We start from the raw sequence: 25,511 nt of genomic DNA, 5'->3' as shown, positions 1-25,511 counted from the left end.
GTTCCGCTAGGGAGTTTAGTCTGAGCAGGTGAAAGTACAAGAGTCCTATTAAGTAATGCAGGCACTTTTATTACGTAGTTCACAACTGTGATGCTTTTATTTCTTCATTTTTATATTTCACGAAGTTTTTGCTACTGTTTTCGTTCTCAGCATTATCCAGCATATTTATTGTTATAGTTCATTAGTCAACAAAGAGATTTTTCGAAATATTGGAATAATTTAACCATTACATGTTATTTGCATAGTTTGCATATTTCTGTTATTACTTCTTTTACTGGAGCAGTGACGCGAATACATTCACCCTTCGTCTTCCCGTAGTTATCATTTCGAAACTATCGAAACTAACTTTTTATTCTGCGAATTTATTCCTTCCCTTCGGATCATATTCTTTGTATCCGATATTTTCCAATGCTACTGGCACCATTACCACTTTTAGTACTCTAGCACTTTTCTTGATAATTTCATTTCGCTGTGGTGATATGGTGTGGCAACTTGAATTGCTACACATGTGTTCCAGGTTCTACGTTGTGTATGACTGACTGATAAGGGTTTAAAAAACATTTAAACTAGTTTAACAGCATAATAACTACACATTATATTTAATGATGCAAGCTTTTTATGGTAGGCTAAAATTATAATAGTATTTGATTATTTAAAATATTAAGAACACGAAGTTTAGCGAAGGGATCTCTTTTAAAAGAATTTATTATCCTCACGGAATTAGTACTTTAACAAGAAAATTTTTTACATATATACGATTGTACAGCTTGATAATAAATTCGTTGTAAAGAGATCTCTTCACTGAACTTCGTGTTTTTAATTTTTAATATTTCAAATATATTAAGTAAAATACAAATTAATATTTCAAAGGTTATGGGTTGACGGTTTGAACTAATGTGCATTCAACCATTCATGGTTTCCCTTAAGGTACTAGAAAATCTCCCACTGGATTTTCACTATATTTCGTATGCAATTTTGTATATGCTTAAATTAGATGAGTTCCGTTTAGTTCCATAAAAGAGAGTTTATGAATAGTAAATCGGTGTAACTTATACAAGCTTTATGGGAGCTTGTTTTGCGAGGTTCGTATACAATTAATGTTTGTCGGTCACCTTTCAATGTCTGTCACCCATTAGGTTTTTTTGATTTCCAATATATTTTGTTTTTACTTAGGAAATAGATTCTAATAAAATACATAATATGGAGTGATAGTGTGAAACAGATTTAAATAGGTATTAAAAAATAATGGGATGACAATCCGTTGATTATACGCTCCATATAAAATTATAACTTCTTCAAATGCCGTTTATAAGTCATTATTCAACAATTGAATGTATTGTAAAACATTCAATTATAATGGTATAAATGGGGACAAATGGCCCTAAAGTTTGTTTTAAAGTAAACCGAAAACACTTGTGAAGATATAAAACAAGAAAGTGGTGTTTTTGGTAGTACTCAAAATAATAATTGTTCCACCCTATGTAGCTCAATCGGGTCATCACGGTAGGAATACTTGACCATCTCATTAGGGTAGCAGCTGTGGTCGGAAGTGTGTATTAATAAGAAGGTATACCGGGCTGGTTATTACCTCATAAGTCGGAACCCTCGTCTTTCCCCTCAGTAGCTCCACAACTGTTATATATATGTATAGTTATCACAGTTGAAAGTGAAATACACAGAAGTGAATTGAGACTTGGTTTACATTATTAAGTAGTACCAAAATAACATACTCCAATGTCAGCAAGAAAAACATTCGAGAAATAATCCCACATAAAATAAAGAAATGTAAAGGGATTTATGTGCAAAGCAACTGAAAACGTAAAGAGCGATATGATACTCAAGGTTTAGATGAATACACATAAAAAATGGTTCTTTTGCTAACGCTTAGTTTTATGGTACTGATTTTTATTTTTAGAATCTTATTAAGGAAATACAATGTTACTTGCTTGTTATTTAGATAGTCAGTTTGATATTCTTTAATATCTATGCTTTGTTTTAATTCAACCACTACTTCACAGTTTTCAACCAACTGAAAATGAAAAATAATTTGTTAGAAATAACCATATCATGTTTACATCATGTATGTTTAAATGTACCGTCTTTACTGACTTTTTTCTATATTTTCAACAATTAGGTTTTTGTATATCCTGTACGAAAAAAATACAAAATTAGATACTCATTTATGAGTGAGGGATGGGTAACCAACTCACTGGACTATCACCTTCACCAGTCGTTGAAGATTATTTATCTGAATTATCCGGCCTAGTTGTATTTGAAGAAGAACTTTGCGGTTCTAGATTGTTTAAAGTGGCTAAAATAAGGTTAGTGTTTATTCGACTTCGCTTATTTGAAGTTATGTTGGTAATAGTTTGTAAAGGTTTATTTCTTATTTATAAGTGTTACTGTAATCTGGGTTGATGCTTATCTTTCTTTTTTTTCAGTCGTAATCACTAAAATAACTAGGGTCGGATAGACAAAGTGTAAAGTTTTTTTGGAAAAAGCCTAGACACCAGTTAATCAAACCAGTGACTTCTGTTATTGTATGTTTCTTGCTTGGAACATACACGACAGCAAAAATTGAAGTTGAAAACTAAATTCAGCACAGTACAAAGTACTCGTGTCAACTAATCAGTAATAAAACACTAAATACTTTAAGTTCATTCAATTCACACTGATAGCATTCCCTACCAACATCTAATTAATTGACTACTTTATACTTTAGTTTTTTTCACTTCCATTTTGTCGTTCGCTCTATAAGCAAACATGTTTGCTGTCTGATTTCCTCATTCGTTCTGTATACTGTGAAACTGAGAATCCTTCGTTATTTTGAATCTTTACTGTCCCAATTCACATTCCATATATATTTCAGTTTATGTAGCAATATTTCTTTGCAAATGACAGAAGCGTGTTCTTACTTTTAAAATTCATTATGAACCCTTGAAAATAACCGAAACGTTCTTGTATCTGGATAGGTTTATGACTACTTTTGGCGGTGATGTGATCTACATATAGTGAAGGCCAGAATCATTTATTCTTATCTGCCCTATTTTTGGCATCACTGTAATAGTAATTTGATTGTTAGAGGTCCAGTATACAACGCTTCGGCGTTGAACTAAGAATATTTAACAACTTTATGTTAAATCATCTCTGTCTCCAAAGCATTATTGACACTCAATAGCAATATCGTGTAAGTAATACTGATATCTGTCAATGTATTTTTGGACTCAATGATGACAACTCAATTTTTGGTATTATCGGCTTCGTTACCTTGTGCGTGTTCTATAAGTGTTATCCTAGTGGCTTCTTCACCGGTCATTATTTGCTCACGTTCGAACTAGATGAGAAAAGTATCTTACAGTACCAGAGTTTTATTTTTTATAAATGAAAATTGCTTAAAGTTTACGAGTTTGGATTTGATTATTGAGTCTAAACTCCGCTTGTAGCTCTTCTAGGGTTACTGCTGGTCCCAAGCCCAGGTAAAGGAGGAGGGTTGGGCGTGTGGCCGGCAACCCCATTCTGTAGAAAACAACCTTGCTAAAAAATGCTAACCAGAGTAAGCAAATCAAATCATTCAAACTCTGCCCTGGGGATTGAAGGAAGTATTATAAAACCTCATGATGAAGGCCGAGATTCTTCGGAAGTCACGAGGCCGATACCTCTTCTAATAATCAGAGTAACGATTTTTATAGGCATATGAAACTTCCGGACAACGTGGGAGACCGGGAGGACCAGTCAAATAACAACGGAAATGAAGATATACAACTTGTCGGTTCTCGAAATCAGTGAAACCCATTGGACCCAAGCTGGACAGCAAAAGTTAGGTACGGGAGTGATGCTGCTGTACTCTGTTCACGAAGAGGAAAAATGCTCCACCCACTCACGGAAATGCTCTGATTTCGTTTAAAGAAGCACAAAATTCACTAATAGGATGGTAATCTCAAGGATTTAGGATCATTAAAACATCCCTCATACAAAGAAGGAGGGAATTACTACGAATGTTATCCAATGTCATGCAGCCACCAATGATAGCAATGACGTCGATAAAAAGCAGTTTTGCGAAAGGCTGTAATCAATCATAGCGAAGTGACCGGAAAAAAACCTGACCATGCTGATGGGAGACCAGGACGCTAAGGTCGGAATGGACAACACCGGATACGAAGATATCATGTGATGACATGGACTGAGAGAAAGGAACGAGAATAGTGACAGATTTATAAATTTATGTGCATTCACCAAATTGGTTATAGGCGGCACAATATTCCCCCACAAACGTATGCACAAAGCTACATGAATGTCACCGGACCACACCACGGAGAACCAAATAGATCATATATGCGTCAGTAAAAAGTTCACAAGGTCAGTGGAAGATGTGAGAACCAGGAGAAGTGCTGACATAGCTTCAGATCATCAACTGTTGGTTAGCAGGATGAAACTGAAGCTAAAGAAGCAATAAACAGAGAAACAGCAATTACTAAAGGTTCAATACAGCCTACCTTCGACATACTGGCACATTCAACGAGTTCCAAGCCTTACAGGATCTACTGAAAAAACAAACTACTATGGAGGATAACTGGTAAAGGATCAAAGAAGCACTAAGTTCAACGTGTCAGGAGGTGCTGGGCAACAAGAAGCATCATCATAAGGAATGGATCTCTATGGAAACCCTGGACAAGATTCAAGAAAGGAAGAACAAGAAGGCAGCAATTAACAACAACTAAACAAGGACAGAGAAAGTCAGGGAACAAGCTGAATACACTGAAGCCAAAAAACAAGTAAAAAGGAGCATTAGAGCCGACAAGCAGAAATATGTGGAAGACCTAGCAACGATAGCGCGAAATATTGCAACAGAAGGAAATATGAAACAACTGTGTGATACTGTGAAGAAATTGGCAGGGAAATGTAGTAAACTAGAGTGACCGCTCAAGAGCAAAGAAGGTAAGCCAACCACCGAGATTCAAGAACAGGGGGAAATATGGGTGGAATGCTTTAAGGAACTCTTGAATAGGTGAGCCCCATCAAATACACTGGACATCGAGGCAACACTTACAGACTTTCCTATAGATGTCACTTCAACGATCGAAGAAATCAGCATGGTCATCAGACAAATCAAGAGTGGGAAAGCAACAGGACCTGACAGTATAACAGCTGAAACTCTAAAGTCAGACATAAAAGTAACTGTAAAGCTGCTTTACATTTTACTCAGGAAGGTTTGGGAGGAAGTACAAGTGCCGACGGACTGGAAAGAAGGATATCTCATGAAGATACCAAAGAAGGAAGATCTGAGCAAATGTGGGAACTCATGTACAGGGGCATCACACTACTGTCAGTACCAGGAAGTTTTCAACAAAGTGTTGTTGAAGCGGATGAAAGATTCAGTATACGCCCATCTTCAAGATTAACAGGCTGGATTCCGTAAGGATCGGTCGTGACAGACCAAATCGCGATAATACGGATCATCGTTGAACAATCAATTGAATGGAATTCGTCACTATACATCAACTTCCTCCATTGTGAGGAAGCATTCGATAGTGTGGATAGGAGAACATTATGGAACCTTCTTCGAAACTATGAAGTACCTGAGAAAATCGTCACCATCATCCGGAATTCATACGACGAATTACAGTGCAAAGTGGTGCATGGAGGACAGCTGACTGACGCATTCCAAGCGAGGACCGGAGTCAGACAAGACTGTCTACTCTCCTCCCTCCTCTTTCTTCTGGTGGTTGACTGAATTATGAAGACCTCGACATTTGAAGGGAAGTACGGAATACAATGGACAGCTCGGAATCAATTAGAAGATTTGGACTTCGCAGATGATCTGGCCCTTCTATCCCATGCACATCAAGAAATGCAAGTCAAGACAGTCAGTGTGGAAGCAGTCTCTGCATCAGTAGGCCTCAGCATACACAAGGGGAAAACCAAGATCCTCAAATTCAACACGGAGAACACCAACCCAATCACACTTGATGGAGAAGCTCCTGAAGAGATGGAGATATTCACATATCTGGGTAGCATCATGGATGAACAAGGAAGATCCGACGCAAACTTGAAGGCACGGATTGGGAAAACAAGGACAGCATTCCTACAGTTAAAGAACATATAAAACTCAAAACGACTGTCAATCAATATCACTGTCAGACTCTTCAATACGAACGTCATACAGTTCTAGTAAATGGAGCTGAAATTTGCAGAACTACCACAACCATGATCAAAAAGGCACAAGTATTTATCAACAGTTTTCTACGCAAGATACTGAATGTTGGTTTGCCGGATACCACGAGAAACAGCCTACTATGCCGGAGAACAAATGAGCTTCCAACTGAGAAGGAAATTAGGAAAAGACGGAAGTGGATAAGACACATATTGAAGAAATCAAACTGCATTACGAAGTAAGCTCTAACTTGAAATCCTGAAGGAAATTGGAAAAGAGGAAGACCAAGGAACACACTGCGCCGAGAATCGGAAGCAGACATGAATAGGATTGATAGCGACTGGAAAGGATTGCCCAGGACAGAGTTGGATGGAGAGTGCTGGTGAGTGGCCTATGCTCCTTCGCGTGGGGTAACAGGTGTAAGTAATTAAGTATGTATTGAGTTTAGCTAACTATAATTCATGATTATTAAAAAGGGCATAAGGGAAATTTTTTTATATCGACTTTGCTTAATTTCTTATTAGATCTGTTGATGGAGATAATCCGCGTTCACTTGTAGTAAAAATATTTCCCAATCCAAATATCTCCCAATTATTATGGCGCTATCAAGCTCTTATGTTGCCTTACTGTCATCGTATTAATTCTGGTTATAATTTACTATTTTTTAGCACGTAAGTTTAAGGTTTCTAGTGTAATTTTTTAACTTTTATTGTTGTACTGAATGTGACATACTGAAACACTAACTTATACTGTATCGAACGACAACACGAGTGGGGACAGTCGAATGTATTTGAATACAAAATTACAGAACATCTTAGTAAAATCTGAGGACCATGCAGTGAATACTTCATTTGCAAAATGTCAATCAATCGTTTCAGACTTCATTGTTCTTTCATTTCCACACTAATCATTTCTGTTCTCGTTCTCTTTTCGTTTATCCTCTTAATCTTCTGCCTCTAGTCATTTCACTTTCGATTAATAATAGATACTACTTATATCTATCAACATCAGTAGCACGCACCACAATAACACGGATAGCGAATGTTTATTTTTGCTCATTGTGTGGAATCTTAAAAAGGATAGCTCATCTTTAAGGCCTAATAACGGTTGAACTATAAAGGATTCTAAAGAAAACAATTTAAACCAACATGTATGGGATTTCTCGATATTCTATCCATTTTTTAAGACCTTTCCGCCTGGAGTCCCTTCGGGGGCTACTGCCGGTCCCAAGCCCGGATAAAGGAGGAGGGTTGGGCATGGGGTTAGCGTCCCCATCCCGTAGAAAACTAACTCGCTACAAAAACGCTAACCAGAAAAAATTATTCAAACCTTTTAAACTCTGCCCTGGGAGTCAGAAGGTCTTCATTTAGAAGAGCTATGACGCCTCATGATGAAAGCCGAATTCCTTCGGAAGTTACGAAACCGATGCCCCTTCTGACAACCAGAGCGATCATTTACTTAGGTACATGGAATGTTCGTACAATGTGGGACACCGGGAGAGCCTTCCAAATTGCTGCAGAAATGAAAAGATACAACCTAGAGGTACTTGGGATCAGTAAAACACATTGGACACAAGTTGGACAACAACGACTAACTACAGGAGAGTTCCTGTTATACTCCGGCCATGAAGAAGACAATGCCCCACATACACAAGGAGTTGCATTGATGCTGTCCAAACAAGCGCAAAATGCACTTATAGGATGGGAATCTCATGGACCAAGGATCATCAAAGCTTCCTTCAAAACAATGAAAGACGGCATTTCAATGACCGTCATCCAATGCTATGCGCCTACCAACGACTACAATGAAGACGCTAAAGATCGATTCTACAATAGGCTGCAGTCAATCATCGAGAAGTGCCCAACAAAGGACCTGACCATTCTGATGGGAGATTTCAACGCCAAGGTTGGAACGGACAACACTGGATATGAAGACACCATGGGACGACACGGACTGGGAGAAAGAAACGAAAATGGTGAGAGATTTGCAAATCTATGTGCCTTCAATAAACTGGTCATAGGCGGCACCATATTCCCACATAAACGCATACACAAAACCACATGGACTTCACTGGATCACACCACGCAAAACCAAATCGACCATATTTGCATCAACAAAACGTTCAGGAGGACTATAGAAGACGTGAGAACCAAGAAAGGAGCTGATATAGCATCAGATCATCACTTGCTGGTCGTCAAGATGAAATTGAAACTCAAGAAGCACTGGACAATGGGGCAGACAATATCACAAAAGTTCAATACGGCCTTTCTTCAGGATACTAACAAACTCAACAAATTCAAGATAGTCCTCAGCAACAAGTTCCAGGCCTTTCATGATCTACTCAATGGAGAAGGAACTACTATGGAGAGCAACTGGAAGGGGATCAAAGAAGCAATCACTTCAACATGTCATGAGGTCCTGGGTCACAAGAAGCACCATCACAAGGAATGGATCACTGTTGATACACTGGATAAGATTCAAGAAAGGAGGAACAAGAAGGCAGCAATCAATACCAGTCGAACAAGAGCAGAAAAAGCCAAGGCACAAGCTGAATACACAGAAGTAAACAAACAATTGAAGAGGAGCATCAGAACCGATAAACGTAAATATGTGGAAGATTTAGCAACGGCGGTGGAAAAGGCTGCAAGAGAAGGAAACATGAGACAATTGTATGACACGACAAAGAAACTCTCTGGAAATCGCCGCAAACCGTAGCGACCAGTGAAAAGCAAGGAAGGCAAGGTAATCACCAACATTGAAGAACAACGAAACAGGTAGGTAGAACACTTCAAAGAACTCTTGAATCGACCAGCTTCACTGAACCCACCCAACATCGAAGCAGCACCCACGGACCGCTCAATCGATTTTGGCCCACCAACAATTGAGGAGATCAGCATGACCATCAGACAAATCAAGAGTGGCAAAGCATCAGGACCCGACAACATCCCAGCAGAGGCACTAAAAGCAGACGTAGCGGCAACTGCAAGGATACTCCACATTCTCTTCAATAAGATTTGGAATGAGGAACAAGTACCAACAGACTGGAAAGAAGGACTACTGATCAAAATACCAAAAAAGGCGATCTCAGCAAGTGTGATAACTACAGGGGCATCACTCTTCTCTCAATACCGGGAAAAGTCTTCAACAGGATATTGTTAAACAGGATGAAGGACTGCGTAGACGCCCAACTTCCTGATCAACAGGCAGGATTCCGTAAGGATAGATCGTGTACAGACCAAATCGTAACTCTACGGATCATTGTGCAACAATCAATTGAATGGAATTCATCACTCTACATCAACCTCATTGACTACGAAAAGGCATTTGATAGCATGGACAGAACAACACTATGGAAACTCCTTCGACACTACGGCGTGCCTCAAAAGATAGTCAATATCATACAGAACTCATATAATGGATTACACTGCAAAATCGTGCATGGAAGACAGTTGACAAAGTCGTTCGAAGTGAAGACCGGTGTTAGGCAAGGTTGCTTACTCTCACCCTTTCTCTTTCTCCTGGTGATCGACTGGATCATGAAGACGTCAACGTCTGAAGGAAAGCATGGGATACAATGGACATCTAGGATGCAGTTGGACGATCTAGACTTCGCTGATGATCTGGCCCTTCTATCCCAAACGCAACAACAGATGCAGGAGAAGACGAACAGTGTGGCAGCAGCCTCAGCAGCAGTAGGTCTCAATATACACAAAGGGAAAAGCAGGATTCTCCGATACAACACAGAATGCACCAATCCAATCACAATTGACGGAGAAGATTTGGAAGATGTAAAAACGTTTACGTATTTGGGCAGCATCATTGATGAACACGATGGATCTGATGAAGATGTGAAGGCGCGGATCGGCAAAGCAAGAGCAGCATATTTACAACTGAGGAACATCTGGAACTCAAAGCAACTGTCAACCAACACCAAGGTCAGGATTTTCAATACAAATATCAAGACAGTTCTACTGCATGGGGCAGAAACCTGGAGAACTACGAAAGCCATCATCCAGAAAATACAGGTGTTTATTAACAGTTGTCTACGCAAAATACTTCAGATCCGTTGTCCGGACACTATTAGCAACAACGTACTGTGGGAGAGAAAAAACCAGATCCCAGCGGAGGAAGAAATCAGGAAGAAGCGCTGGAAGTGGATAGGACACACATTGAGGAAAGCACCTAACTGCGTTACAAGACAAGCCCTCACATGGAATCCTCAAGGCCAAAGGAAAAGAGGAAGACCAAAGAACACATTACACCGAGAAATGGAAATAGACATGAGAAAAATGAACAAGAATTGGATGGAACTAGAAAAGAAGGCAGAGTGGGACAGAGTGGATTGGAGAATGCTGGTCTTCGGCCTATGCTCGATTGGGAGTAACAGGCGTAAGTAAGTAAGTTCCTGACTGAACATCCTTTTACTTCAGTACTTGTTAATCTTCGTTTTTAAACTGAAAGTTAGAATTCAACCCTACGAATTTTCTTTAAGACATTTATTTAAACAAAACCTTCCTTTTTTTCTTATATCAGTCAATCAGCTGCTTCATTATTATTTTTGTTGTTTCTATCTTAATCTGATGAACGATTCTAATTTTTAAAATGAACAATGCGATAGAAAAATAGTTATTTGAATGGAACTATAATATGCAGTAAATTTATTTGTGACATTTCATTACCTGTACCTACAACCTGTGATATTCCAAATTGAATATAAGATTTCCATAGAAATAATGTCGATTATCAGTTAGCTCAAATGAATATCTCCATATTACAACAATCATCATAAAGATTTGAATTAAGTTAATGAAGGTTCTTGTAGACTATATATGCAAAGACTGTATACAGAAGATCATTTTAACTCAAGGCATAATAAATTTTAATTTATTAGGTTTTTAAATCTCAAAATATCTATCTAGTTAGTATCCTTTTCCTAAAAATTGTACTGTTGAACTCCTTTTTTGATGACCATAATTGAGAAAGGTTATAGTTGGTATTTTTCAACTCTTAGCTGTGCATTAAAAGAAATTTTTAAATGATTTATAGTAGAATGTTTCTTCTCTTATATAATAAATTATTCTATCTCTTTCCTTCTAATTTAGATCATATATAGCTGAACGTAGCGGAGTACTTATCAGAGATTTTATTGATCAGTCATTAGCTGATCGTTTGTGTACAAGACCATTTTTATGTATTGAGGATAAAAGATGGATCGCTTATCAATTATTATGCGCTGTTGACCAGCTTCATAGTTATTCAACTAAAGCTTATAGTAAACATTCTGGAACTAATTATTCAGTAAGTGGAGCTGCGTAACTGACCCTTATTTTTTTTAAAAATAACCATGGTTTTTTTAAAGGTTTCATTGTCATAGAGTCGTATTTCTTTAAATATTAATACGTTACCCAATAATTAAGCCTAACAATTAGGTTTTATCAGTGAAGTGTTGCGGAAATTGTTGGGCTTCATTCAAACCATGAATCGATGGAATTCAAGTCTCCATAACCTCTTACTGACAATTATCATGTGCTTATCAGTAACTAGCTTCGAAAGGAAATTGCCGGAGTTCTAGTACGAGGCCATGATCAGTGAGGTCCAATCCGTGTTGGTTGTAAGGCATCCACCGAAGAAAATAGATGGTCGCTCATTGTCGCGGATGGATTGAGGTTAGACATTAACACCATTGAATGCCAGTTCAGTGATCGAGTGGTTAAGTGTTCGCACGTTAGACCAAAGGTCCTGGGTTCGATCCCCGGTTGCGGTGTATCAGACGATCATTGCTGAATTCAACGCTAGGATGTAACGGCCGTTCAGTTCTTCCACGTTTTCAATTATGATCTAACTTAGATCGTTTCATGATTTCAATGAAATTAGGCTTTAATTTACTGGAGAGTAAGCAACATACAAAATGATTTCTTCAGCTGCTTATGTAATATTTTATTATGTTCATTTTGTATTAATATTTCGTACATATAAATATATCACTGTATTACATAGAAATCCTTATCTTCTTTGGTCTTGTCTAATGAATCTTCCTAACAAGATCCCTCTTTTGGAGTGGCTAAGTCTAGAAGAGAATAGAACGATTTTATGCGATTCTTCAGTTTTCGTTAGAGATATAAAATGGACGTTGAGACTACTATGATTTTCAAAGTGATAATCTTCTTTTCGTTAAATAAAATACTTTGTTTGAACTAAGACTGATAGCACAATTTTTTCCATTTTACAAATTTTAAAGCATTTTAAAAACTGACTAGAATTTTTCGTAAAAATCTTTTATAAATGATTTTTCATTTTATTGCTATTTTTATATTTCAGTCTCTTTGTCATGGAGATATTAAAGCGGAAAATGTATTGATCACCTCTTGGGGATGGGTACTTTTGGCTGATCCAGCTCCATTTAAACCAGTTTGGTTACCATCTGATAATCCGAGTGAATTTACACATTTTTTTGACTCATCACGTCGACGTGTTTGTTATTTAGCACCAGAACGCTTTGTCGAAGTACACAGTTGTACAACGACAACTGTTAGTACCACTATCACAACCACCACTCCAACTGTTACTGGTTCCGAAGCAACAAATCTGGACAGCCTTTTGGAAGAAGTAACTATATGCTCTGAAGAAACAAAAAACGTAAAATTGGAGTAATCCATGATTTTTACAATAAGTGTTGTCCACATTAAGGAAATATGTTTTCCCCATAAGTTTATTGAGATTCTCTCCTAAAATTTTCTCCAATTTTTCTTGGCCTAAAATTATGATTTGAAATTTATTCAAAACTTTGTGCTATATGTAATAAGTTAGTAATTTTTTATTGGCTTCCTGAGTAATTTTCCCGAAACCATATGTAATAAGCAAACAGTCTATTGAATCGAATCCATATCTTATTCACATATGAACAAGTAATTTTAGGAATAAATTAACTGATTCATTGTTATTGAGAACGGTTAATTATAGTAATAAGATTATATGGTTAAGTTATATGTAATCGTTAATTTCAACAAACTTCTAATACCGATATAAATGACTTGTTATTACTTGTGCTTTGGGATATAGTTTGAATGTAATAACAATAATTAGAAAATAACTGATTCCAACTCCCTAATCAAATCCAGTCCAAAGTATGTTTTTTTTTAATAATTGTAAAATAATGTAATTGCTCGCTTATCACGTACCACTTGACTTAAAATGATTTTGTTTATTCAATGTTTTACCCAAATATGTTATTATTATCGTACACCTATATCAGTTGCAATTTGATCATAGAAAAAAAAACTAAATGTAATCATCAGAAGGGGTTTGTGGAGAGTTTAGAAATTTCACAGATTGAAATCATGAGTCAGTTGAAGCTAGACCACCATGGAAAACCTGGAAGCACTGGACGGCCGTTTCGTCCTAGTATGGGACTCCTCAGCAGTGCGCATCCACTAACCCGCACCCCGCTTCAACTGACTCATGATTTCAATCTGTGAAATTTCTAAAATCTCCACAAACCCCTTCTGATAATAATCATCTGCTCACTAGTGACTGACTTCAAGAGATACTCCTGAAGTTCTAGTGAGAAGCCGTTACCAGTGGAGTTCAACCAGGTCTGTTGTGAGATATCAGCTCACTGAAGACAATGGTATACGGTGGCGCAACTTCGTGGATTGGTTGAAGTTAGACATTAACACCGTTGGATGCCGGCTCAGTGGTCTAATGGTTAAGTGCTCGCGCGCGAGACCAGTAGGTCCTGGGTTCGAATGCCACGGGGCGCGGGATCTTGGATTCCTTACCGCTGAGGAGTCCCATACTAGGACGAAACGACCGTCCAGTGCTTCCAGGTTTCCCATGGTGGTCTAGCTTCAACTGACTCATGATTTCAATCTGTGGTAAATGTAATCAACCAAAAATGTCCTTTTAGGTCTATTCTATATATGTAATGTATGATTTTACAACCTATCAGTGATATTCACTTTATTGTAATTGATCAGTTAAATCTTCAAAGTTTATACAAAAGTTGTAGAGTGATATTTTGAATCTCTTTGTGTAACATTCAAATGTAAACTTAAGTTATATAAATTCAAAAACTGTTACTGTGTATTTACTTTAACTGTCACTTAATAAATTTAAACTAAAATGTTGTTTAGATGAACATGTAACTCACTTAATCATTAATTCACATTTCCCTGTAGTATAATAACTATTTTCTTTATAATTAAATATCATCCAATCAATCATTACAAAACTGGTTGTAAAGGTCTGGAGTGTTGTTTAAAAAATAAACCAAACAAGTCACTCCTAACGGCTGCTGATTCATTTTGTAACAACGGACATAAAATGGACCTTAAAGTTGAAGAGTTTAATAAGCAACTGGTTAATGCGTTGTTCGTTGTAGACCATTGGTAATTTCCAGCATAGAATGAAACCGATATCGTTTTTAAAATCACCTCATCTATTTCATCTTAATTGATTGCTTTCCTCTTACTACGTTTTTTCTTCATCTCTAGAATGTAAACATGCTTGTAAATGTGTGTGATAATACTTTGATAAAACCTACTACGGTAAACGAATCGAATCCTTTAAACAAGGAATACAATATCGAGTCTGATAAACAACAACTCACCGTTGAAATTTCCGATTTGAGTAGTAGTAATAATAACAACTTCTCTAAAAGTGAATCGTCTTATTTGATTGCGAATTCCAGTGAATTATCTACCCAACTCAGTGTAACTTCATCGCCTTCGCTCATCTTAAACACTGAAGACTGTGATACACAAAATTCTAATGATGAAGTGATTGATTTAAAGCAACGAACAAAGTTTATGACGTCAAATTTACTTGACTTAGATTGTCATTTAACACCAAGTATGGATTTATTTTCGATTGGGTAAGTTCGTTTTTTTGTTTAAAAAACGTTTTATACTATTGTTGTTGACTGGTAAATGTTCCCATCGGTAGTCAGTTTTGTTGGAGATGGAAAAAAAAGATAAACAGTGTTGTAATATGCAACTAATCTGTGGAGAGTTAAGAAATATGCTTACTTACATCTGTTACCCCTCGTGGAGGATCATAGGTCGCCCACCAGCACTCTCCATCCAACTCTGTCCTGGGCAATCCTTTCCGGTTGCCATTAATCCTTTTCATATCTGCTTCCATTACCCGACATAGTGTGTTTTTCGGCCTTCCTCTTTTCCAATTTCCTTCAGGATCCCATGTTAGGACTTGCTTTGTGATGCCGTTTGATGATTTCCTCAATGTCTGTCCTATCCACTTCCAACGTTTTTTCCTAATTTCCTCTTTTGTTGGAAGCCCGTTTGTCCTCTCGCACAGTAGGTTGTTGCTGATGGTATCTGGCCAACGGATATTGAGTATCTTACGTAGACAATGGCTCATAAATACTTGTACCTTTTTGATGATGGCCGTAGTAGTTCTCCATTAAGAAGTATGGAATTGCATTAAAAGTCAAGATGTACGGAAAGATAAAGAATGAACATTAACTTCCTGACTAACCGATTTCAAATCACATTACTTAATGCTTATGGCTATTGCTTTGTGATTACCACGCTGACCACAGCTAGGAAGTTTTCACTTTACCACACACCTTAGTTCAACGGTCAATTGCTGGATGGGTTGGAGTTGAGTAATTGCTTGATTTCTACTAAGTTGTCTTAAATCCCACTCCTATGGTAGCCATTAAAAGTTAAGGTAAGCAGGGTATAATACATCCTCCAACTACCTGAGTCAAAAAAATGTTTGTCATGGTTCATTAACTTTCATATCCATGTAAAAAGTAAGATGTCTTTTCGATGACTGTAAAACTGGTATCCACAAGCTAATAGTTAGCCTTTTCCAAACTTTCATATCTTAAAACTGTTTAATAAAGATTCTTTTTTAAAAAGGTTTACTATAACAGCACCACTATATTTTCTTCTTTGGATTAAATATCCAGTTGTTGTATCGAACTCTTGGGGATTTCGTAGAAATAAAATTCTTAGGTGCGTGTGTGGTGTATACACTGTAACACTGGTCCTGAAGTTTAAACTACTTTAGCAAGTTTCCAAATAATTCAAATCATAATGGAGGGCAAAATCCATGTGAAATGAAGATTGGCTTCATAGATTGTAAAGAGTGGTTGTTTTTGAAGTTATCAAGTGAATTGGTAATTGTTAGAAGGACGTGAGAAAAGGGGAATATCAGTAATTATTATTGATCTAGTTATTTCAATTAATCCAAAGATTATTTGTACGTAATTTGTTTTTTATCGTTGTTACATGCTCCTAATTGTAGACTGTATTTTAAAAAATTAATAAATTTAGTTTTACTGATCATAAATAACAGTCTTATAAATTAAAATTAAAAGTCGAAGTTTTCGTGATGTACTGATCGTCTGCAATAGATAACAATAGGATGTGAGGTGTTATTTTCGTGGCGTTGAACAAATAACGTTCAGATGTCTCTTTTCTATAATATTCACTGAATCGTGAATGATACCATATCTGTTATTCTAAGAAAAAGGACGTCTAGTGGAAACCATTACCAATATAATAATATGAGGTAACAAATATTATATAATAGTCAAACAACCTTTATCTTACTGAAATTATCAGTTACGTGTTCACAGTTAATCATCATTTGCTGGAGGGGACAATAAACATCTATATGCTAAATTTCGACAGATTAAAATATTCTTTTTGAAACTTCTTAATTTTCCCACCCAAGTAGCTTATATTTCCCATGTAATTTATAATCTAAACTTTTCAATGTTACATTCAGAAATGATATCAGTGAACTGGGATAACTTAAAGTCATGTATCTCTTAGATGAATCACATGACTTCACTAGCTGACTTGGAGTTAAATCTGCAAACGTAATCATAACATTGTTTACTAATTAATCAATTATTTCGAATGTTCAACATGTCTCATTTCCATTATGTTTAATATTTAAAGTATTTAATATGCTCGTATCACATTATTATTATTATTATTATTATTATTATTATTAAATTTTATAGGTGTGTTCTGTTGGAATTGTTTACTGATGGATCAATAGCCTTCACATTGGCCGATTTACTGGCCTACAGACGAAATGATCAAAGTCGTCTATCGAAACTTTTAGAACAAGTTCCATGTGAACATGCTAAAGTAAATGTCAACTTAATTACTTTGAATATAATTTAAAACATCAGGATAGAGAAAATAATTTGACCATATATATGTATGAGCTTTATTGATCCAATAAATTGATGGTCATGTTAGTTATATACAATCAGTATAGATTTGTAAATATATTCCCGTCAGTTCATTCAATAGTTGGTGCGGTCATATGTTTTCCTTTCAAACTGACAGCCACGTGGAGTTGTGGTTCAGTGCTTATTGCAGTTTATTCCTATTCACTAGTTTATAAATTTAACTATCCTAGTAGTGTAGCAGTATCATACAACTATCCCAAGGTTGCGACCCGGGCTCGACTCCCGGCCGGCGCACGGCCTGCCCCCAAATACCTTGGTACGGTCGAGAGTGGGGGGAGTCATCTCTCCTTCTCGAAATGCTCTCACATGGCCACGTGCATACAATCACTTCCAGGGAGGTCCTACTCACTGCCTTATCGCGGCGGGGGTGTTGTTTACGAAATAAAGAGGACGAAAAGCGAATGTCCGGCACTTTAATCGGGTTGGTGGACATGGAGATTCCACCTAGGGAAGTTGGAAAACCCCGACTCCAAACCAATGGTCACATGGGGTCCAGTATCCTGAAGGAACAAATGGCCTATGAACCAATCGTTGGTCACCGGCTACCATGGGACTGCATCTCCTGACGTTGCTCCACTGCCTTGTGGATTAGACCTTCAGGTCGAAGGCTCCGGGCGTGGCCGCCTAAGAAAACCACCTGCTTCGGTTTGAGCACCCGGGTATTATCACAGACCTCACACTCATACTCTATTAGTTGTCTAGCTTGATGTACTGTAAAACAATATTTCTCCTACCCAAACAGTCTATGTAACTGAAGATCACTAAAAGATGGATTAATGGTCTTCAAATGACATTATCTTATCGGTCGGGGAAGTTGCTGTGGTTAAAGTCTGTGAATTTGATTAAATCAATACATAATATCATTCTCCCACTGTACCTCATATGTCTTTTGTTTATGTTCGTCTTAAGCTTACATCTTTTGTTGTCCTATAAGTTGCATTCATTTTTTCCATTCGCTGATTTTATTTCTTTTATTTCCCTTCTATTTTCGGTATCATAGCTTTCTTGCCTTTGATCGTCTTTTAGTTTATCTTTCATCATGAGTCATATGTAAAGTATTGAAATACCTCGACGTTAGGTCCAACGCCTTTATAAGGTATCAAACCTCATAGATTAACTTTCCTTCATTCTTGTCTTTTATTAATTTTACTCCTATTCACTAAGTGATTTTATGTCAGGTATCAGTTCAGTCTAATTTACTGCCTTTCATTTTATTACAATTTTATATGAATTTAATGTTTTGTGTAATTCTAGTTTCTAATCTCTACCTTGTTGTCATTGGACAAAGAAGAACGCCGTACAGCTGCCGAACATTTAGAACAACAACGAGGCAAAACTTTTCCAAGTGTCTTTTATACACATTTGACACCATATCTTCAAAACTTTCTGAACCCAATACTTAATTCTCCTGATTCAAGGATATCATTTCTTAAACTGTGAGTTATATATATATATATATATATATATATATATATATATATATATATATATATATTAATTAGTACAATAGTTTTCCTACATTTATTTGAATACAAAAATATTAATGAGACTATGGTCATGTGATAGTTTATAGTCTTAAACTACTATACACACTCTTGAACTCTTGTTGATCCTAACGAAGAATGATTACCTACCAGAAAAAGCGGAAAATTAAGAGTAAGTTGTAAATAACAGATAAAAATGCCGAAAATGAATGAATGTGAACTGTTTCAAAATGCTAAACATAGTGTTTCATGAATAGTTAATGTACTTTGTATACATGATGATTGAAACAGGATATTGTAGACACGAATAGTTCTAATTATAAACTTTTATGTAACTCATTAACTAGTGTCATCTCATTTACTGTTCATTAATTACAGTAAGATAAATAGAAATTTGTTACTCAGATTTGTACCATAAAAGTTTTTGTGATGTACATATTATGATTTATCACATCGTTCGTCACAATCTTGCATTTTATGCATATAATCATGCGAGTCATTGAGTCTGAATAATACACTGTGTTTGGATGTTTTTTTGTGTGTTTTGATTGGTAGATTAAAAATAGATATGCATTATGCGAAAGAATTCGAGTACTAACACATACAGTTATTGTGTTATGGGACCCAGTGGTATAGTCATAGCAGTTTTCTTGATAACATCGAGGCTGAATATTCATGAAACAATCCGGTAACTTTTTTAACGTTCAATAAGTAATCGACAGGTTACAATACAGTCACACTTCAGAGAAGGATTTATTTTATTCTGATGGTTCACATTATTTGTCAGTAAATTTTTCTTATCGCATTTATCTGCTTAAATGAAGATTATTAGAACACTTATAAGTTCTATTCGATCTTTTCACTTACAGTTAATGAGAGTTACACTTTTTTACTTAGTTGTTAGCAAGGTGAATCCTTTCTGTAAGATTATTCTCACGCTCAGTTACCACAATTTACGTCGATGTTGTTGATTCAACTATCTTTATCACTACATTTCATCTTTTACTCGCTATATCTCCCAATTTCCAACTTTTTGAATGCCTTATCTCCGTTTTTCTGTCTTTACAGAACTATTACAAATTTCCTTCAACAGGTTACCGATTCAGGGCCAGAAAATTTAAGTACTGTTGCTGTTATTATATGCAATTTAATTATTAGTGTTCTACGACCTACATCATATAGTCAAAATACACAAACTCCAATCACAGCTGCCGATTTACCAACTTTAACGCAAATTAATAGAATCAATACTACTGATCCGTTTTATTCAATACGCAACAATTTGCATACCTCTGATAAAAAAGGATATTCAACACAATCAAATCGTTTAAGTGAAACTGGTAAAATTAATGCATTAATATGTTTGCTCGAGATTGCTAACCATATGCAACCAAATTTGTTAATGGATCGTGTAATACCTTATTGTATGGAATTAACAACATTATCACATTCTGGTGAGGTACGCAGCTTAGCTATTGAGTCATTGACACATATTTTCAAATTAGTAATACAGAAATGTGAAAAAATTAATGAATTTACATCATTTTTGGAGGAGACATTCTTAACTGAATATCTCTTTCCTAATTTAGCACCTCTTAGCATAGATCCTAAGCCAGAAGTTCGGTTAACTCTGGCACGATGTTTACCTATACTGGCAACATGCTCTTTAAAGTTAGTCTACTATAAATTGTTTAATAAATATTTTGGTTACTTGATTTTTATGTCGATGTACACATTCAACTTAAAGTTTTATCATGAAATTACTAAAAAAATTGTTTAACACAACACAGTAGAGAATAGTTCAGTAGGTAAAAAGATTATAGTGATAATCGAAATGACATAAAAAAACGGAAGAGGCGAAAAGATAGAAGATATATATATTAGTATTAATAAATCATCTGATTTATATGGACTTTTAACTTCCCGGTGTTAATTTTAAAGACTAATTTATCAGTCTCTACGGCATATGTACATCCTGAGCGGATTGCGTCGTCATTGTTATTTGGTCACAAGATTTTATCAAAGTAACACGGTGATTAGGTTTGCTATCCACGACTCACATTTTGTCCTGTTCCGGACTCGTCAACTAAATGTACGTGTATCTTAGTGCTGATGTTCACACTGATGTCTGTACATCTTCTTGAATGTAAATAACCATGAGTTATGTCACAAAACGTTCTAAATTGTGCTAAACTATTCTCAAAAGAGTTTCGGTCTGAAGGCCTACACTTTATGTCTAAGATTATATATTAATTCTTGTTTCCGGTTAACCTTTTTTAGCGAGTTAGTTTTTCTATGCCAAACCCCCTCATTTATCCGGGCTTGAGACCGGCAGTAGCCCCATATGGGCTCCAGGTGGATATATATATATATATATATTAAAATTTTAAGACAATGCGTTAATTAATTTTCTAGTTGTTTTAGTCGCCCCACACAAAATCTAGTTATCTTGAAGATTTTTCGTTTGGTAGATATTTATCAAACGCTAGTAACTCCTCAAAGCCATTACTCACTGAGTATGTTTGATTTTCATAAACTTATCTTTCAATGAAAGGTATTTGTCAAGCACATGTTTAACTACCGGACTTTGAGATTTGCTTTATGTGTTAACCGATGTAAGTGGAGTACTTAAAAGTAAAGTACTTTAAGCACTAAGCTACCATTATACACTTGTTTTTAGCTTAATCACTATAAAAAGACCACATAAATATGACTGGTGCATCCGTTATATATTTTTTCCTATTAAAAGAAATGGCAGTTTTAATTAGAAACAGTTAATTAAGAATTTCCATTTCTTTAGAAATAAATTAATGATGTTCATCCGAATTCGTATTAATAATGGAAAGGCATTTAATAAGATTAGTTAATATTTATAAATGACAACGATTATTCACCAGGTATGTTTGGCAATTTGAACTTATAACTTTGTCACAGTAGCTAAATTTCAGGGTTCAGATGTTTCTGTATTTTATCCTTTTGGGTTAACTTTGGAATTTTAATTAAACGTTACACGGAACATTAGTTCCGATGGAAGATAAAAATGAACACATTTGTATTATTGAGATAGATTATGGGCTATGTTGTTTAGCGATCCTAACCTATGACATGGCTAAAGATATCCGCATTTTTGTATTTAGGTCAAAATAGTTTGATAACTTCCACTTATTTACGATAAGCCGCACAGTTGTCATGGTTACTAAGACTTTATTCTTCCCTTCATGTTTCATTCGTAGTTTTTATTACTATCCTGTTTTTTTCTTACATATATATATAAAGGTTTCTCAATATCATAACAAAGTTGCGTTCCGAGTCAACTGATGTCAAGAATAAAGTGAGTTTAAGTACCTTTTGTTCGTTTCTTCTTTTTTAGTATACTGTTATTTCCTCTTTTTTAAATTCTTATCTTAATATTTGAATTAAACAGTATTATCTTGATGTTTAGGACTGCAATTGATCTGTATCTTATTGGCATCTGTGCATCTTGTGAGGATTGCCTGAATATTGCCTTAAGTCACATGCATTATAAGCAAAGATGGATGGTAGATAGCAGTGAAATCCAAGACGTGCGCTTCGTCCCATTTGGGACTCGTCGGCTGGATGTACCTGCACTCAAGAGTTGTAGTTCACTCTGACACTCGATCCAAGTTCTTTTTGCTTCAAACACCATCGCGTTATCCACTAAGCTCATGAATCCTGATAACCACTAGCTTTTGCAGTGGGGTGAAGTTTTGATTCATTTTTGTACTGTTTGTTTAAATATTGTGGTTGATGTTTAGAAGTGCAGTTGATCAGTCTCTTATCAGCATATCAACTCTGGGATGCAGGTACACCCAGCCGACGAGTCCCAAATGGGACGAAGCGCACGTCTTGGATTTCACTGCTATCTACCATCCATCTTTGCTTATAATGCATGTGACTTAAGGCAATATTCAGGCAATCCTCACAAGATGCACATATACCAATAATATACAGACCAATCGCAGTCCTAAATATCAATGGGAAGATTCAAATAAACAATACAAAAAGTATTATTTTGAAATTTATCCATTTTTTAATTTTATGAATAACTTCTTAACAAATCGAGGAAAATTATTCTCATTTTCGATGGTGCATACTACTTTATTTGAATCCGTGGGATGATCCAAATCAATGGTTGTTGATCGTGGCTAATATGGCTTAGAATTAGCCATCGTACTTCAGATATATCCTTTTTTAATCTTCCTCTAGATCTTAAATGTCAATATTGTTTCATACCTTTCATTACGCAAGTTCATTCCTTCTTTTTGAACCGTATATTCTATATCGACTCTTATGGATCGTCATAAATACAACTAGTCATTTGACTCCCTTGTTACACACCTGTATGTTACTACTTAATTAGGCAACCTCAATTCATACACATTTATGCTCTATATTGTTGATAATGAACTTATTAAATTCTTATATATATATATATATATATATATATATATATATATATATATATATATATATATATATATATATATATATATATATATATATATATATATATATATATATATATAGGTTTTATTAAATACAAAGTTTTAAATGCTGTAAATTGTCAAGTTGTATTAACCTTAAATAAATAAGACAATTTATCTTCTTTTTTTATAAAAATATTTCTCATCATCTACCATCAAAACAAGTCTCCTGATTTTGTACATGATTGTCAAAGTGATCATAAAACTGCTGACAATTATTTGTCTATTTTAAGATTACATATACAAGAAAGATTAGTTGCATTACTCTCCGATCCACATCCACATGTTCGTCTTGGTCTAATGAACACAAATGGTTTGTCATGTTTAGCATCATTTTTTGGTCGATCCGGTACAAATGGCACATTGTTATCACATATGATCACATTTCTAAATGATAAAGTAAGTGTTAGGATTATAATCTTTGTTTAATTCACTATTAAGTTATGTATGTTATTTAATCTAATACTTGTTGTGGCTTAAGTAATATAAATACTTCAGATTTGAATTGTTATTTATAGAGTAGACTTGAATCGGCGTTTGTTATGATTTATGACCCTGTCAAATATTACGTGACGAAACCGCCAACCAGAGTATCGATTTCTATGGCTTTGTCCCTGAATTAACCAATGACACCCCAACCAGCACTAGTAGCCGTGGTTCAACTCTAAGTTCTTATTGGTCCTCGATAAAGTAGCATCTTGCCTTGGCCTCTCCATTGAGTCCAGAACACAAAATCAGTCTCTGCTATACGGCTATCCTATTTCAGACAAATTTACAAGCAAACTATATCGCATCACACTATAAAGTGAAAAATAATATTTATGCAAGTAGCTGTAAGTAGAGGAGACTGTAAAGAATATATTGGGAATAAATCAAGAATAGTACATCATATAATAGTAGTTAGTGGGTCAAACGAAAGCTTATGATAAAAGGAATATGAATATGTAAAATTTAGTTACTTAGTAATCATAAAAAAGGAATCTATTCAATAATAATCCATAGATCAAACCTGGAAGTTAATATCCATTTTGCTTCGCCGGATATAACACCTATTTTTCCATTGTCAGTTTAAATGTTTTCATCAATAAAGTCTATAGTCTATAACAATTTATCATTATTCGTTCTCATTGCTTCACAGTAATTTATTAAATTTTGGAAAATTATGGTAGCAAACTAGTTCACAGTGGTACCATTTATTTATACTAATCAGAAACATTAGTCATGCATTAATTGTTCCGCATAAAATATTGTAAATGAAATTGTCGTTCTGGCTTCTAATACTACAAGATTACTTATTTAAGTAACAAAGTTTCACTTTATCTGATTTTTTGTAATTCTTGGTTTTTTTGACCGACTAAAGAACGATTCCCAATACTCAAGTTAAATTAGGTGCCTTATATTAATTAGATTGTAATGGCTTAACTTTGTTAATTAATCTTATCTTGATAACTGTTATTGTATGAACCGCAAAGGTGTTTGAAATCAGAAGGCAATAAGAAGCAGCGAGTACAGTTTATTAGCGGATAGCACAGATAGCAAAGTTATAAGCACAGCGAGCGAATACAGAGGCTAATTTGTAGTCAAATAGAATCAAGGCTCAGCGAGGCAAGGCCAAAGGTTAATATTAGGATTCAAGTATATATATATATATATATATATATATATATATATATATATATATATAAAGTTACGTAATAGTTTATGGAAGAAATGCAAGACCACTATCTTATTTACAAAGGAGAAAAAGGAAGTGAAGAACAAGATTATAATTAGCACTTACGTTTTATATAGTTAGACGGAGTGTTAAAACCATGGAAGTATCATTGATTGAACATAACTGTTTTGTACAGAGGTCTGGTAAATTGCTAGAGCCTAACCTGGACATAAATTCTACGGGTCGCGACCGACCTCCTATAGGACTGATATGTAATCACAATTGATTGACCACTGGGTGGTTATCAATATCATGTGTGTCAAGTCCTTCTTAGTGCGGATCGAATGCTATCGACCAAGTTGCAGTGTGGTCACTAGTCTAAGTGACTCGACATTGCGTGCACTATGCTGAGATAAGATGATGGTTGGAGGTAGTTGGGTCGGTCGCGGCCCTTATAGCCCAGTGGTAACGTCCCTGACTG

General features: G+C 35.6%; 1 protein-coding gene across 1 annotated transcript in view; it reads left to right on the top strand.

The window, feature by feature from the left end:
• Nucleotides 1-2,133: 2,133 nt before the first annotated feature.
• PIK3R4 (phosphoinositide-3-kinase, regulatory subunit 4) overlaps nt 2,134-25,511 on the top strand; it is a 43,751-nt gene continuing 20,373 nt past the window's right edge. Inside the window, exons 1-10 of the mRNA XM_051219037.1 lie at nt 2,134-2,321; nt 6,676-6,822; nt 11,254-11,449; nt 12,470-12,787; nt 14,644-15,023; nt 17,151-17,280; nt 18,642-18,823; nt 19,940-20,542; nt 22,148-22,202; nt 23,542-23,775. Coding sequence (XP_051069672.1) covers nt 2,194-2,321; nt 6,676-6,822; nt 11,254-11,449; nt 12,470-12,787; nt 14,644-15,023; nt 17,151-17,280; nt 18,642-18,823; nt 19,940-20,542; nt 22,148-22,202; nt 23,542-23,775 — 2,373 coding nt within the window. The 5' untranslated portion in view covers nt 2,134-2,193. The remainder of the gene's footprint in view (nt 2,322-6,675; nt 6,823-11,253; nt 11,450-12,469; nt 12,788-14,643; nt 15,024-17,150; nt 17,281-18,641; nt 18,824-19,939; nt 20,543-22,147; nt 22,203-23,541; nt 23,776-25,511) is intronic.

This window comes from Schistosoma haematobium, chromosome 3 (genome assembly GCF_000699445.3).
Source record: "Schistosoma haematobium chromosome 3, whole genome shotgun sequence".
NCBI lineage: Eukaryota > Metazoa > Platyhelminthes > Trematoda > Strigeidida > Schistosomatidae > Schistosoma > Schistosoma haematobium.
The sequence above is the reverse complement of the archived record's forward strand: the minus strand, read 5'-3'. Positions and strand labels throughout refer to the sequence as shown.